Source organism: Galeopterus variegatus, unplaced genomic scaffold, assembly GCF_000696425.1.
Source record: "Galeopterus variegatus unplaced genomic scaffold, G_variegatus-3.0.2 Scaffold7457, whole genome shotgun sequence".
NCBI classification, from domain to species: Eukaryota; Metazoa; Chordata; class Mammalia; order Dermoptera; family Cynocephalidae; genus Galeopterus; species Galeopterus variegatus.
In genome coordinates, this window is record NW_007733568.1 from 74,184 (window position 1) to 89,852 (window position 15,669).

Sequence of the window (15,669 nt, forward strand, 5' to 3'; positions counted from 1 at the left end):
TCCCACCCCCCGGTTTTGCCCCCGCCCCTCGCTCAGCCAGTGAGCGAGAACCGGTCTGTATGTGGGATCCGAACCCTCGGCGGGAGCGCTGCCGCGCTCCCAAGCGGTGCACTGTAGCAGTGCACCACCGGGCCGGCCCAAGAATGCATTTTTAAATTTCCTAAGTGTATTTGCTGTTTTCCTAAAAGCATTATACTTGGAATCATTACCCATATAAGCCAAGTGCTCATGTTTACATGCTCTATGAAGCCTAATTTTCTTTAATAATAGGAGAGGATACAACTTTTATAATAGGTCCTGAACTATTTGTCTCTCATTATATATTGAGGTGGAAATTTTTGAAATTTTGAAGTATAAATAGACAATGGAGAATTTTTTTAATGATTTGACTACACTTGTGAAGAAAGAGAAACTTGTTTCATTTATAAGTAGCATTTTTTGTAGTTGTTATAAAAGTAAATTATTTTGGTAATGTTTATAATATAATTTATTATATGAATAATGTATCTATATAAACAAGCTGTATCATATAGGGAAATAAATATCTTTGATTCTCATATTGTAAGAACACTGGTAGCCAGAGTATTACATGAAATAATCATTCCTAAAGTTTCAAATATTTACTTTTCCTCTATCTCATATTTGTTGCCTTTCACCATTTTTACTTGAAATGTTTTATTATTCCAATCACCAGATAGTTGTATGAATTTGGACAGCCACAGGCAATTAAATTGCTAACTTATTGGTTACATAGAATACCTATCAAAGATTTGTTTAAATATATTGTTATCTTGTAGCTTTATTTCATACTGTTGCTAGCCAACTTATTTGGATGCTTGATGTTTGCTGTAGGCATTTTCGGAGAGTTCTCTTAAAGTCACTTCAAAAGGACCTACATGAGGAAATGAACTATATCACTGCAATAATTGAGGAACAACCCAAAAACTATCAAGTTTGGTAAGATGAAAACAGGAGGAAAATATGTTTGTGCTAATAGTACTTGCAAATGAGTGATGAGATTATAGGAAATTTTTTTTTTTTTTAGTATTTTGTGTACCTTAAATTGGAGCTAATGTTAACTACCTCATAGAATTGTCAGGAGAATTAAATGAGATAACTTTATACTTAGCATTCAAAATGGTACCTGACCATAGTTAGCACTCAAATGTTAGTTGCTATTATTATTTAAAGTTTAATGTCAGTATATGATACTGCCAGAATCAGAAAAAAAATTGAGTAAAAAGCCTGAGAAATGTTTCTTATTCAGTGTATTATGAAATGGACTTCTGGTATTTGATTCATTTGTTTATTCAAAATTTTTTATTGATGCTAGGGATACAAGGTGAACCAGACACAATCTAAAGGGAAAAGCAAATAATAAAACCAATTATTTTACAGAACAGTGTGAAAAAGTACAGTGGCAGAGTTTTTCACAGGGTATATTTGTTCTAGAAATTAGGCCCTTCGGTTAGCATTGACAGGAGTATGGGAATTGTTATGGGTTGGGGCAGCAGAACACAATAGGAAACAAGCGAGACATTACAGAGCAGGAGAACAAAGAACAAATAAGGAAGAAACAGAGAGTTTGTCCAGTTCTAGGCAGCTAGTGAGCAGCCCATGAGCGGCAGCTGCATTACTGCTGTTGCTGTGGTGGAGACAGAGAGGACGCAGTGAGGTGCAGCACCAGGAGCTCCTCCTGCCTCTTGTGCCATGACTGTCTGCTCACAATGTAGCACTTACTACATCTTACCTTTCCCAGCATGATGACCTGCACACGTGCCTCACGATCTTTATGCCTGAGATTTTAGGAAAACTTTTGAAAGAAAGGGCCTGTAAGACAAAGAAAACATTCTGGATAGAAGTGTGAAAGAGGGTGGTGCACTCAGGGAACTGCACTTAATTTCATGTGATTAGATTACATTTAGGGAGTCATGGAGGGACAAGATTATAAAGGGCCTTATGAGCGTTGATAAGGGGATTTGAGATGAACTTAGTGGCCATAGAGAGCTACTGACAATTTTTAATTAATTTTAATTATGCTTAATTAATATGATTAGATTTGTGTCTTACAAAGTTTACCCTGACAGCAGGGTGGAGGATGGACTGGAGTCGATTTATGATCCTGGCTAACAGAGTAGGCAGGGGGAAAGGGGTAGGAAGAGGAAAGAGGTCACGTAAGAGTGGGTTGAATTATAAATGGCAAATGAAGAAGCTTGGCTGTTGAGAAATGAAGACATAGTGAGTAGCTAGTTAGGGCTACGTTTTTGTTTGTTCTTCAAGGTGGTAAAGACTTCATGGTGAGGGGAGAGTGTTAATACAAAGAGAGAGGTTGAGAATTCTGTAGAAAAAGGGGGACAGAGTGAAGGTTTAGAGTTGGGAAGGTATCTAGTACGTAGGTGAGCCTTAGGGGAAAGAGCAGCTTCATCACAAATGTGGGTAGTGAACTGCTCTCTGACCCAGCTAGGTAGTAGTCTGCATAATCAAATATTATCATTAAAGGAGTGTATAACTGTACATATGTAACTAATTTTCAAAGAATTAGAACATAAGAGACTAACAATGAATAACACATTGTTTGGCAAAGCGTTGAAATGGTAGCCGCTGTACAGGTTTCCATTTCTAGGCTTTTATGTAGTTAAACAACTGTACTGCTGTAGCCTCTTTGTTCATAACTGGATTGTTGCATTCCTAAAAAACTGCATTATGACATAGTTGTTCTAGTGAGAAAAGAGATTAGCTTGAGAGTTTCAGACCCTCACTAAAAAGTTATCTACTTGTGGAATTAAGGCACTTTTATTAAAAATCTGTAGCTATAAAATCTAAGACATCACAAACATTCTCAGTGTTTGATTACATCTAGTTTTTGCTAAAGAGACATAGCTTTTCTGTATACTGCACACATTGTTGTTAACACTTTATCACCTGTTGTTATGAAAAATAAAACACAAAACCACCCGAAGCAGCTGCTGTTTAAAAGCCAGCAGTTTTTTAATTGTACTACATTTTAAATGGCTCACTCTGCTAGAAGGTAAGATACTACCAAGGTAAAAATCCTAGAGAGAAAGGTTCCTGATAAATTCTGTAATTTAGGAAAAACTTAAGAATTAGATCCTCCAGGGCCGAGCCCGTGGCGCACTCGGGAGAGTGCGGCGCTGGGAGTGCAGCAGCGCTCCCGCCACAGGTTCGGATCCTATATAGGGATGACCGGTGCACTCACAGCGCTCACTGGCTGAGCGCGGTGCAGCCGGTCTCAAAAAGGGCAAAAAAAAAAAGAATTAGATCCTCCAGGGCCGAGCCCGTGGCGCACTCGGGAGAGTGCGGCGCTGGGAGTGCAGCAGCGCTCCCGCCACAGGTTCGGATCCTATATAGGGATGACCGGTGCACTCACAGCGCTCACTGGCTGAGCGCAGTGCAGCCGGTCTCAAAAAGGGCAAAAAAAAAAAGAATTAGATCCTCCAGTATATCAAACTGACTTCTGAGAAAAAAATACTAAGATGTTTTGTTGTAGCCAGTATAGTACAAGTAATGCAAATGCTGTATCCTAACTAGTTGATCACTTTTTATTAACTCTCAGTGTGAATACTTATGCTGTAAGATAAACCCCTGTATTTAATACTCTGTAAATCATAGAATATCAGAGAGAACCTCTTAGTATTTTTTTCTGAGAAGTCAGTTTGATATACTTGAGGACCTAATTCTGTTTTTTTTTGGCAACGCAGTGAGGTGCAGCACCACTCTCAGTGTGAATACTTATGCTGTAAGATAAACCCCTGTATTTAATACTCTGTAAATCATAGAATATCAGAGAGAACCTCTTAGTATTTTTTTCTGAGAAGTCAGTTTGATATACTTGAGGACCTAATTCTGTTTTTTTTGGCACCTGTCTACTACGGGGATCCAAACCCTTGACCTTGATGTTATAACACTGTGCTCTAACCAACAGAACTAACCAGCCAGCTCTGAGGATCTAATACTTTTTTTTTTTTTTTTGAGATGGATTTTTATCTACTTTACTGAAATTACACTGCTATTATTATTATTTTGGCAGTTGGCTGGCATGGGGATCTGAACTCTTGACCTTGGTGGTACAAGGCTGTGGCCTATCCAATTGAACTAAACAGCCAGCCCTAATTCTTAACTTTCTCCTAAATTAATAGAATTTACCTACAACCTTTCTCTCTGGGATTTTTCTCTTGGTAGTATCTTACCTTCTTAATATTCTGTAAGGTGAATTTTAAAATTTTTCATGCATGTAAATAGGTCATTCATTAAGCCTTAAATTCTTCCCCTTTCCCTTATTACTCTAATAGATTTTTTAGAAAGTCAACCTTATTGAGATATAATTCACATAAAAGTTCATCTGTTTAAAATGGACGATTAAAGGGCCGGCCCGTGGCTCACTCGGTAGAGTGTGGTGCTGGTAATACCAAGGCCATGGGTTCAGATCCCTATATAGGGATGGCCAGTTGCTCACTTGGGAGAGCGTGGTGCTGACAACACCAAAACAAGGGTTAAGATCCCCTTACTGGTCATCTTTTTTTTTTTTAAAGACAGATAAGAGGATCTCGACCCTCAGCACGGTGTGGTCCGCACCACGCTCAGCCAGTGAGCACACCGGCCATCCCTATATAGGATCCGAACTCGTGGCCTTGGTGCTACCAGCATCATTGAAGAATAGTAGATTTTTAATATTTTAAAAATTGAATTTGTATCACATCATATGTTTGCTAGCAAATTGAGTATAGAAGTAGTAAATTTTTAATACAGCTGTATTTATTAGTAAATAAGATATTTTAATTAAAAAGGGCATATTACATATTAAGGTTTTTGCATACATAAACTGGAATATGATTTTTATAGTAACTATTATGTATTTTATTTTTATCCATGTGTTGAAATTTTATGCTAAATCCTTAGAATAGTTATAACTCCCACTCTGGGCATTTTATTTATTCTAGCAAATAGTTCTGATGTTGTTTCTTGTGAATTTTTCCAGGGATTGCTACTTTCTGCACTATTCATTATACCAAGAGCATTTCACCGAAAGTTTTTTGCTTAAAATTTTAAGCTTTTCCAAATTTGATTAAAGGAATATTTTTTCTGAAAGTGTTTAGTTTTAATGAACCCTTAAGAAATAGAACATTACCAATATCTTTGAAAAGTCCCCACACCTGGTAGTTTCTTACTGAAATTATCATAAAAGGTTCACATGAGAAAGGATTCTAAAATAGTCCTAAATTGTGTTGTAGCTTTTAATTTTCTATAAATAAAGTATACATAATTTTCTCCCTTGTTTTCACATTTGATATATTATGGTCTCATGTCTCCAAGATAATTTTTAAAAGATAAGATTAATTTCAACTATGATGACGGGCAAATGAATCTGAAAACTGAAGAGAATTTATCCATTTTTATATGCTGAATAAAAAGGATGGAGATACTTGTCTCAAGGTTAAAAGAGGTTAGAGCACAATGCTGCTAACACGGAGGTCAAAGGCTCAGATCCTCATGCTGGCCAACCGCCAAAAAAAAAAAAAAAGGGTTGGAAGTGGGACGTATATATATTAATGTAAGTCAGTACTTCTCCAGCAGTGGTGATCATGCCCTTGGGGACATTTGGCCATGTCTGGAGGCATTTTTGGTTGTCACAAGTTGGGGCATGGTGCTACTGGCATTTAGTGGGTATAGGGCAGGGATACAACTAAATATCCTAACATGCACAGATTTTAGGATATTAGACATCACAAAGAATTATCTGGCCCCGACTGCCAGTAGTGCCAAGCCTGAGAAACCCTGGTCTAAGTCTTATTTCTATATGGAAGGCTGTTTTTTAATATTTTAGTTATTTTTATTGAAGATTTAAGGAATTACTTAAAATGAGAAAGTTCTTTAAAAAATATTTTAGGACATACATATTATAAATGTGACAGAATCTTAGTTGTAAACATTAGTGTTAAACATTAATTATAAGCTTTCATGAATACCTGGCTTGCATGTTACTTGGCATTGACCTGTTAAAGTTAACCATACCAGTGTTTCCCAGGTGAAGGAGGGAAAGACCCTTCTTTCCTCCTCGAGCATCACAGATTGGATATATTTTACTGCGTTTTATATGTATCCTGTTTAGTAAAATACAATAAAAGTGAATTACTTTAAAAATGAAATAAACACACAGAGAAACCTGTGGAATACTACTCAGCAATAAAAAGGAATGAGCTATTGATATGTAAAACAACCTGGATGGATCTCAAGGGCATTATATTTTGTGAAAAAGGACATTCTCAAAAGGTTTCGTACTGCATGATTCCATTCCATTCTTGAAATATCAAAATTGTAGAGTTGGAGAACAGACCAGTGGCCAGGGGTTAGGGAAAGGGGGGTGCAGCTGTAAAGGGGTAGCATGAAAGTTTCTGTGTGGCAAGGAACAGTTCTATATCTTGATTGTAGTGGTGCTTACACTGTACATGAAATAAATTTGCATGGAACTGTAATCTACCACCACAACACCCTGCCCCCCACCACACACACACGAACAGGTACATAGAAAATCTGAATAAGGTCTGCAGTTTTGTTAACAATAACGTTCCAGTGTCGTTAGCCTGCTTTTGGGATTGCACTTTAATTAGTAAGATGTTACCATCTGGGGAATCTTAAGTGAAGTGTATACACTTCCTATGAGTCTAAAACAAAAACACACATACATGTAAAATACCATCCCCAATTTTTTATTGTTAGATTCAATAGGCGTAAAATTGTTGGTACATTGATTTAAAAATTTCTAAGTGCTCGTTCTCCTCTCTATACTTAGCATGTTGCAGACTGCTCATGGTTGCAGCAGCCCACGCAAGTGTCACTGGGCTCCACTACCCATCAGCACACAGGGATTCTCACAAGAATGCTGTCTTCCTTAATGCATGTGTTTTTATGATCGCCTGTAAAAGTCATACTGAAATTCTCACTGTTTGCTATTATCAAATAAGAAGTACAGCTCCATTCGCTTTTTCATAGATAGTGTCGCCAATTTTTGTTGCATTTGGAAGTTTTGACCATTCGTCTTTTTCAAATTTCTTTATTGCTTCTCTTCCCCCCCCATAATTTTTTTATTAAAACAGCTTTATAATGTAAAAATTTATATCTAAATCCAATTTTGTATATTTCTGTGCATATATTTTAATGTAATTTTATCATATATGTGCATTTTTAATGCTGCCCTTTTACTTAATGTTAGGTATTAATATAAATTACATAAAATTTGTGTACTATACTTATACTGTAGTTATTCATTCTCTTACTAGTGAGTTTGGGGTTTTTTCCTCTAAGTTTTCTTTGACATCTTCTTTCCTTTCTTCTCTGTATGTCTTCCCAGGCTCTGTTCTCAGTTCCATTCTTCTGTCTCCTCTGTTTCCTTGATGTGCAACTGTGACTTCCCTCCAGATACATGATAAATCTTACTTCTTCAGTTCAGTCTTCTTAGCTTTGATGAAGTTTTATTTATCTTTATTGTTTATAAATAATGAGACATTTCTAATTGGTTTTTTTCTTTTAGGAATTTAAACTTTGGGAGAATGAGCTGCAGTATGTAGAACAACTTCTCAAAGAGGATGTGAGAAATAACTCTGTCTGGAACCAAAGATACTTTGTCATTTCTAACACCACTGGCTACAATGATCGTGCTGTATTGGAGAGAGAAGTCCAGTTAGTAATCTCCTTCCCTTGCTCATTCATTAAGAAAAATATTTATATGCCTACCATGTCTCAGGCATTGGGGATACAACAAAGATCAGAATGCCCCAGATCCTACCCTCTTGGAACTAAAGTAGGATGGAATACTAAGATGTAACATATAATGGAAAATTTACCCATAATATACCTCTACTTTGTAGTGTCTTGAGTTTTTTGAAATATTGTTGCTACTAGAGATTGAAAGGAAATCAGATTTCATAGTGTCAGAAAGCTATATTTTAAAACTGTGTAGGGCTGGCCCGGAGGCGCACTCAGTAGAGTGCGGCACTTGGGAGTGCGGTGGCGCTCCCGCCAAGGGTTCGGATCCCATATAGAGACCNAAGCTTGTTATAAGAGCTAGAAATTTCTGGATTGGCATGAATTTCCATATTATATTCATAAGCTGCAATAGTCACTTCTTTTCTGAACTTTTTTGTCCAGTTTGGGTTTTTTTGTTTGGTTTGGTTTGGTTTGATTCCCAAGTTTTATTCAAGAACTCATTCAAAATATTCCAGATAAATGAGTTTTAATCCTCATCTTCCTCTTCCTCTTTGTCCTGGTTAATCTGGAAGTAACGTAATTCATAATTCTTTGCTGTTAGCCACCACACACAACCAATCATGTAGATTGTTCTTCAAATATTTTTTGGTGAGATATTTCAAGTACCTTTTAGAAAAAGACACCTCAGAAGTTACAGTGATCTTGTTCTTGCTCCTTTTGATGGTTACAGCTCCTCCGTTGAGATTCCCAGCTTTTCCATGCACTTCGTTTCTTTCTTGGAGAAACTGCTCAAAATTGGCAGCATCCATGATTCCATCTTCTGTGGGTGGGTGCAGTCAAGGGTGAGCTTCAGAGTCTGCTTCTTTTTTGTGTGTGTGCCCCTTTGCCACACACTTTTTCATGGGTACCATGGTGGCAGCAGAGGCAGAAAGGGCTTTCCATTTTGTCTGTGTCTGTTTTGCAATTTGAACATGCTTACTGTTTTGAAAGCCTGATGACACCATAGTCATAATTTTAATCATAAGTTGTTTTAACAGCTGCTGGAAAGAGCTGGTTTTTATGCCTCTGAGCTCCCTTGCCTTCTCTTCTGCTTGGATCAAGACAGCTAGCTCTTTTATTAGTGCTATCTAGGGTTTAGGTGGTTGAAATTTTTTTTTTTTTTTAAAAGTCTTCAATTCAATCCTATATTAACTCTGCTTAAGGCTTGTGTCTGGAGCAGATCTCCTGCCAAAGCTGCACTGTGCAGTATGGTCACTACTTACCCACATATGGTTGCTTATCTTGCAATTAATTATTACATAAAATCAAAGATACAATCCCTCAGTTGCACTAGTCACATCTTAGGTGTTCAGTACCCACATGTGGCTGGTGACTATCATATTGGACAACACAGATAAAGAATATTTCCATCACAGGAATTCTGCTGAATAATATTAGTCTAAACAATAAGAGTGGACTTAATGAAATTATTTTATTGTTATTATTTTTGTGGCAGCTGGCCGGTACGGCAATCAAACCTTAGACCTTGGTGCTATCAGCACCACACTCTAACCAAGTGAGCTAACCAGCCAGCCATAATTTTATTATTCTTAACTCAGCCAAATACTGGGGATTAAGTAGAGAAAATTCAGGCTCTTATCCAGCATTCTATGTATTACTTGGTTTTTTGGTTTTTTTGTGCTAAAGTTGCTATTTTGTTGTGAATATATTTTTAAAAATACTCTGAGGGAAAGCAAAGCTTTCTTGCCTGAAGGTACAATCCTTCAGGTTATTCCACCTCGAGCTAACCGAATTAATAATTAATACATTTTAAATATTGCATATTGCTGGGCCGAGCCCGTGGCGCACTCGGGAGAGTGCGGCACTGGGAGCGCAGCAGTGCTCCCACTGCGGGTTCAGATCCTATATAGGGATGACCGGTGCACTCACTGGCTGAGCGCGGTGTGGCTGGACTGGGAGCGCAGCAGTGCTCCCACTGCGGGTTCAGATCCTATATAGGGATGACCGGTGCACTCACTGGCTGAGCGCGGTGTGGCTGGGCTCAAAAAGGACAAAAAATAAATAAATAAATAAATAAATATTGCATACTGCTTATATACTATGTCTTCATTAGATTAGGAGGAACAAAATATTTAAAAATTGATTATAAAGAGTTTGGAAAATGCAAACTTCTCTTTTAGCCTTCTGTCTCAGATCACTGGCTTTCTGTTAACCAAATAGAAACAGAAATAATCAGTGAAGAATCTAAAAGAGCTTTCCATACTTAAAGTTTATTATCCCCTCAAGTTGTATAAAAGAAATATCTAAAATGTTAATAGTAGCTGCAGTTACCTAGAATTTACAGTTTGTTAATTCAATTTTTTAAAATATAGGCAGATGTACCTGATTTTTTTAATCTTTTCCTTTTATTATAAAAATAATGCATGTAGTTGTCACAGGATATCATACTGAATTATCCATAAAGTAGAAAGTCAAAATCTCTTATTCTTCCTTCTCCCAAATCCCATTCTCTAGAGTGAGCTACAATTGTATGAATTCTTCCATACTTTATAAATACATTTGCAAATATTTATGCAGAGCAACTTAGGCAGTTAGGTTACCAATGTTACTTTTTTCACTTAATGTATCATGGCCATATTTCCATGAGTACACAGTTTACTAATACTATTAATAATAGCATTTGTCAAGCATTTACTGTTTGCCAGAATTTCTTACTTTTTTCTTAAAACAACTCTCTGAGGTGCATCGTGAAGAACTTGAGGTTCTAAGTAATTCTGTTATTCATCTAAGAGTACATAGAATAATTGAAAGGACTAGGATTTGAGGCTGGTCAGTCTGACCTCAAAGTCCATGTTTTAGCCATTAAAGTATGTAATGCTTTAGTGTACATGTATGTAAATAAAAATTAAGGTATGGCCAAAATGAAATCTTCTACATGAAAATGAATCTCTACAGAAAAGTACTAGCTGAGACCTGCAGGGACATGGTTTTACAAATAACTGAAAACATTAGGTCGTGTAAAAGAAGTTGGAAAAATCTTTTCATAATATTGAAGGAGTTTATTATTAATCTCTGTAAAAGAAATCCTATTGTGACAACACTGCAACAAAATCAAGACTACTAAGCTTTAGTAAGTGACTTACTCATCTGAGCAAGTACCTGCTGAAGCAACGTTCTATAACTTCCTTGGAATTTGTGGTAATCAGATCTGGATTATATTTAATAATTTGGTTAAGGGGCAGAGAAAGGGAGTGTCCATTTTTTTTTTTTTTTTGTCTTTTTCCGTGTCCGGCAACGGATCGCAACCCTCAGTGTCGCCCCCGCACCGGACCGGGACCGGCAACGGGACCGCAACCCTCGGTGTTGCTCCCGCGCCTCGCTCAGCCAGTGAGCGGGAACCGGTCTGTATGTGGGATCCGAACCCTCGGGCAGGAGCGCCGCCGCGCTTCCCAAGCAGCGCACTATCCAGTGCGCCACCGGGCCGGCCCCGGGAGTGTCCTTTTTGACTGGGAATCACATCAAGTTTACTAGTAATCTTGTTTTGGGATATAAGAAGTATATATTTTTGTTAGTTTTTAAATTTTTATTCTTTGTATAATTTCCATGCTGTCTGTTTCTTATTATGTTAGTTTTCCTCTTTTAATGACTAAGGATTTATCAGGTGTAAGTAGATCTTAGACTTTTTTCGCAAGGTTGCTTTATTGATAAAAGGAAAGTCTCTTTGGTTTAGCTGACATTTCCTTGAGAAGGAAAGTCTTCTGTAGGAAATCTTTCCTTCTGAAGGAAATCTTTCATATTACTTTCTTTTTCTATTGTGAATTGAAGCCTTTATGTTAGTTTTAACTGAAGGAAATCTTTCATATTACTTTCTTTTTCTATTGTGAATTGAAGCCTTTATGTTAGTTAAGTGTCCTTCCTTGGAACTGGATACAAATATATAGGAGGGAGGAACTATGTAAATAAGAGTTGACAACTGCAGACTTAAGGGATTCCCTAATTCAGATGTGACATAGAGAGGAACCAAAGGCCACCAGAGAGAAAGAAGCGAAGACTGACATGTCTCCACACTGTGCCATAGTCTTGTTAGAACTACGTCTAATCATTCCACTGCTCTTTTAAAATTATATATCTGTTTAATTGTAATTTTTTTTTTCTTTCAGGTACACTCTGGAAATGATCAAACTAGTACCACATAATGAAAGTGCATGGAACTATTTGAAAGGGTAAGAGGTTGTTTTTGTTTGTTTTATATAAAAAACAAACAAGCTGCTAATATGATGCATTATGAAATATATTCCATAATCACATTCCAAAGGGATATTAAAGAATTTTCCATTTTTCTTGACCTAAAGAGGAGAAGTATAACAGTGTTCTGGTAACTCCCAAGAACAGTGCCCTCTACCTCTCTTCACCTCCCAAGCACATGCCAACACAGTTTTTAGAACAATCCATGCATAAACAATAAGTCAGTTTTAATTGTATTTATGAATCCTGTAGTCTTTATGTCAAAGAATAGAATATATACACCCAAGTGTCTTCAGCTCAGGAAGAGTAAAGCAGGGTAGACTATTTACAAGCAGATTGCACAGATGGGTAGCCAGCCTTTCTGTTTTCATTTCTAAAGGTCTCCAGTTACCAGTTTACTTCTTAAATAGAAAAGGTTTCACTTGCCTGGCCACTGATATAACCAAGCTTCTTGTTGAACCTAGAGGTCTTCAAGGAAATTAGGCCCGACGAGCAGGAAGTATGGAATCCGGTCACATTTGGAGTTGTGTGAGGGATGCGACCTATAATATCTGGAGAGCTAAAGGGATAAGGAACTGTCTCAGTAAAAAGCAGGAACATCTCTCCTGTTTATTTCTTATCACATGCTTTTTAATTGTAGGAAGATTTATTTTCTGCTTTAATTTTGTGTATTGCAGANTTGATAAAAGGAAAGTCTCTTTGGTTTAGCTGACATTTCCTTGAGAAGGAAAGTCTTCTGTAGGAAATCTTTCCTTCTGAAGGAAATCTTTCATATTACTTTCTTTTTCTATTGTGAATTGAAGCCTTTATGTTAGTTAAGTGTCCTTCCTTGGAACTGGATACAAATATATAGGAGGGAGGAACTATGTAAATAGGAGTTGACAACTGCAGACTTAAGGGATTCCCTAATTCAGATGTGACATAGAGAGGAACCAAAGGCCACCAGAGAGAAAGAAGCGAAGACTGACATGTCTCCACACTGTGCCATAGTCTTGTTAGAACTACGTCTAATCATTCCACTGCTCTTTTAAAATTATATATCTGTTTAATTGTAATTTTTTTTTTCTTTCAGGTACACTCTGGAAATGATCAAACTAGTACCACATAATGAAAGTGCATGGAACTATTTGAAAGGGTAAGAGGTTGTTTTTGTTTGTTTTATATAAAAAACAAACAAGCTGCTAATATGATGCATTATGAAATATATTCCATAATCACATTCCAAAGGGATATTAAAGAATTTTCCATTTTTCTTGACCTAAAGAGGAGAAGTATAACAGTGTTCTGGTAACTCCCAAGAACAGTGCCCTCTACCTCTCTTCACCTCCCAAGCACATGCCAACACAGTTTTTAGAACAATCCATGCATAAACAATAAGTCAGTTTTAATTGTATTTATGAATCCTGTAGTCTTTATGTCAAAGAATAGAATATATACACCCAAGTGTCTTCAGCTCAGGAAGAGTAAAGCAGGGTAGACTATTTACAAGCAGATTGCACAGATGGGTAGCCAGCCTTTCTGTTTTCATTTCTAAAGGTCTCCAGTTACCAGTTTACTTCTTAAATAGAAAAGGTTTCACTTGCCTGGCCACTGACATAACCAAGCTTCTTGTTGAACCTAGAGGTCTTCAAGGAAATTAGGCCCGATGAGCAGGAAGTATGGAATCCGGTCACATTTGGAGTTGTGTGAGGGATGGGACCTATAATATCTGGAGAGCTAAAGGGATAAGGAACTGTCTCAGTAAAAAGCAGGAACATCTCTCCTGTTTATTTCTATCACATGCTTTTTAATTGTAGGAAGATTTATTTTCTGCTTTAATTTTGTGTATTGCAGAGTTTGTTATAAAAGATCACTTTTAAGCTTTTTAAAAAAAAAACAAATTTTATTCAGCTCTTATCCTTGATAAGGCTCACATAATTTAAAGTTTTCATTTAGTTTGGGCCCCATTCATTCAAAATAAGGCTCCTTTATTGCTTATTTCAGGGGTTTTCTCCTGATCTTTGTTCTTCTCAAAACTGAGTTTGTTTTTTTAGGATTTTGCAGGATCGTGGTCTTTCCAAATATCCCAATCTGTTAAATCAACTACTTGATTTACAACCAAGTCACAGTTCTCCCTACCTAATTGCCTTTCTTGTGGATGTCTATGAAGACATGCTGGAAGACCAGTGTGACAACAAGGAGGACATTCTGAATAAGGCACTGGAGGTAAGCTGTGCTTTTCTTTTTAGAATCTCCAGATTGGGTCTGCACAGCGCTAATACTCATGTCACTTTTCAATGCAGTTACTCAGAATTCAATGTGGGGCTGTTTTTGTTTAGGGCGGTATCCACGTCACTAGTGAACATAGCATGTGACTGTGCTGATATGTCTCATTTGAACATGATCTGAGTTAAGTTGTGGTGGATTGAATTACATCCTTACTTTAACAAATTTTTCTCTTCCTTTTTTAGTTATGTGAAATCCTAGCTAAAGAAAAGGACACTATAAGAAAGGAATATTGGAGATATATTGGAAGATCTCTTCAAAGCAAACATAGCACAGAAAGTGACCCATCAACAGATGTATGGCAATAACACCATCCAGAAGAACTTGATGGAATGCTTTTATTTTTTTAAGGGACTCATGCAGGACTTTAAAACTAGAGTGATCATTCCCTTGGCCTGTGGTGTAAAACATGCCTTGCACGGGTGTTGCTTTTTAACAAGAACTAAGTGTGATGCTCCTTGAGTGCTGCTGCTATTCTGACTAGCTCTAAGTAATTTGATTCTTTTAAAGCAAGGTAATTGGAGGGGAGGGGGAAGAAAAAGTTCTATAAAGAAAATTTGTAGGGCCGGCCCGGTGGCGCACTGGAGAGTGCGGCGCTCCCGCCGAGGGTTCAGATCCCATGTGGAGACCGGTTCCCGCTCACTGGCTGAGCACGGTGCGGGCGCAACGCCGAGGGTTGCGATCCCATTGCCAGTCCCCGGTACGGGCGTGACACCGAGGGTTGCGATCCCGTTACCAGTCAGTAAAAAAACACAAAAAGAAAAAAAAAAAAAGGAAATTTGTAGTTCTAAAAACATTTAATCTAGTCCATTAGCATCAACTCCTCCCTAAACGGTATGTGTGTCAGGATTTGTAGCAGTAATGATTGCAGGTAGCTTGTACGTAATGGATATGAGGTAACTTAAACTTTGGTTCAGTAAGTAGGGAATACAATTGTTACATTAGAGCTGCTATGCCACACTCACAGTTATCTTGCTATCTCTGTAACCAACTAATGCCAAAAGAATGGTTTTGTAATAAAACTATAAATGTATCTAAAAACAATGCCATAGTAATTTGATTTATTTTAAAATAGTATTTAACTATAAACAAGAGACAGTGTCTTAGCTTAGAAAAGCTATTGAGAAAAATATTGCTGTAAAACTGTAGAAACCAAAAACAAGATTATGTTAAATGAATTGTTAAATGTTAAAATGTGAATTGGTCAGTTCTTGACTACATACAACAAAATCCACTGAAGGTAGTTTAAACCCAGTGGGTTTATTCAGGTATTTAGATAGCTCACAAAATAATTGCCTGATCTTCTAGAAGTACACCCCAAAACCATACTCCAGAGCTGGACCATCACATTGTGGCTGCCAGTGCCAGAATCAGGAAGCTGCTGAATGAGGAGGCCACATCCCTGGCTGCAGCTCCAGGACCGTGCCACTTGTGCCA

General features: G+C 37.4%; 1 protein-coding gene and 1 pseudogene across 1 annotated transcript in view; one reads left to right on the plus strand and one right to left on the minus strand.

Moving 5' to 3' along the window:
* Positions 1–14,798, plus strand: part of FNTA (farnesyltransferase, CAAX box, alpha) — a 20,767-nt gene extending 5,969 nt beyond the window's left edge. The window contains exons 4-9 of the mRNA XM_008591976.1: positions 853–957; positions 3,575–3,590; positions 7,547–7,695; positions 11,883–11,945; positions 14,001–14,172; positions 14,418–14,798. Coding sequence (XP_008590198.1) covers positions 853–957; positions 3,575–3,590; positions 7,547–7,695; positions 11,883–11,945; positions 14,001–14,172; positions 14,418–14,540 — 628 coding nt within the window. The 3' untranslated portion in view covers positions 14,541–14,798. The remainder of the gene's footprint in view (positions 1–852; positions 958–3,574; positions 3,591–7,546; positions 7,696–11,882; positions 11,946–14,000; positions 14,173–14,417) is intronic.
* Positions 8,249–8,633, minus strand: LOC103607475 (annotated as a pseudogene).
* Positions 14,799–15,669: the final 871 nt, after the last annotated feature.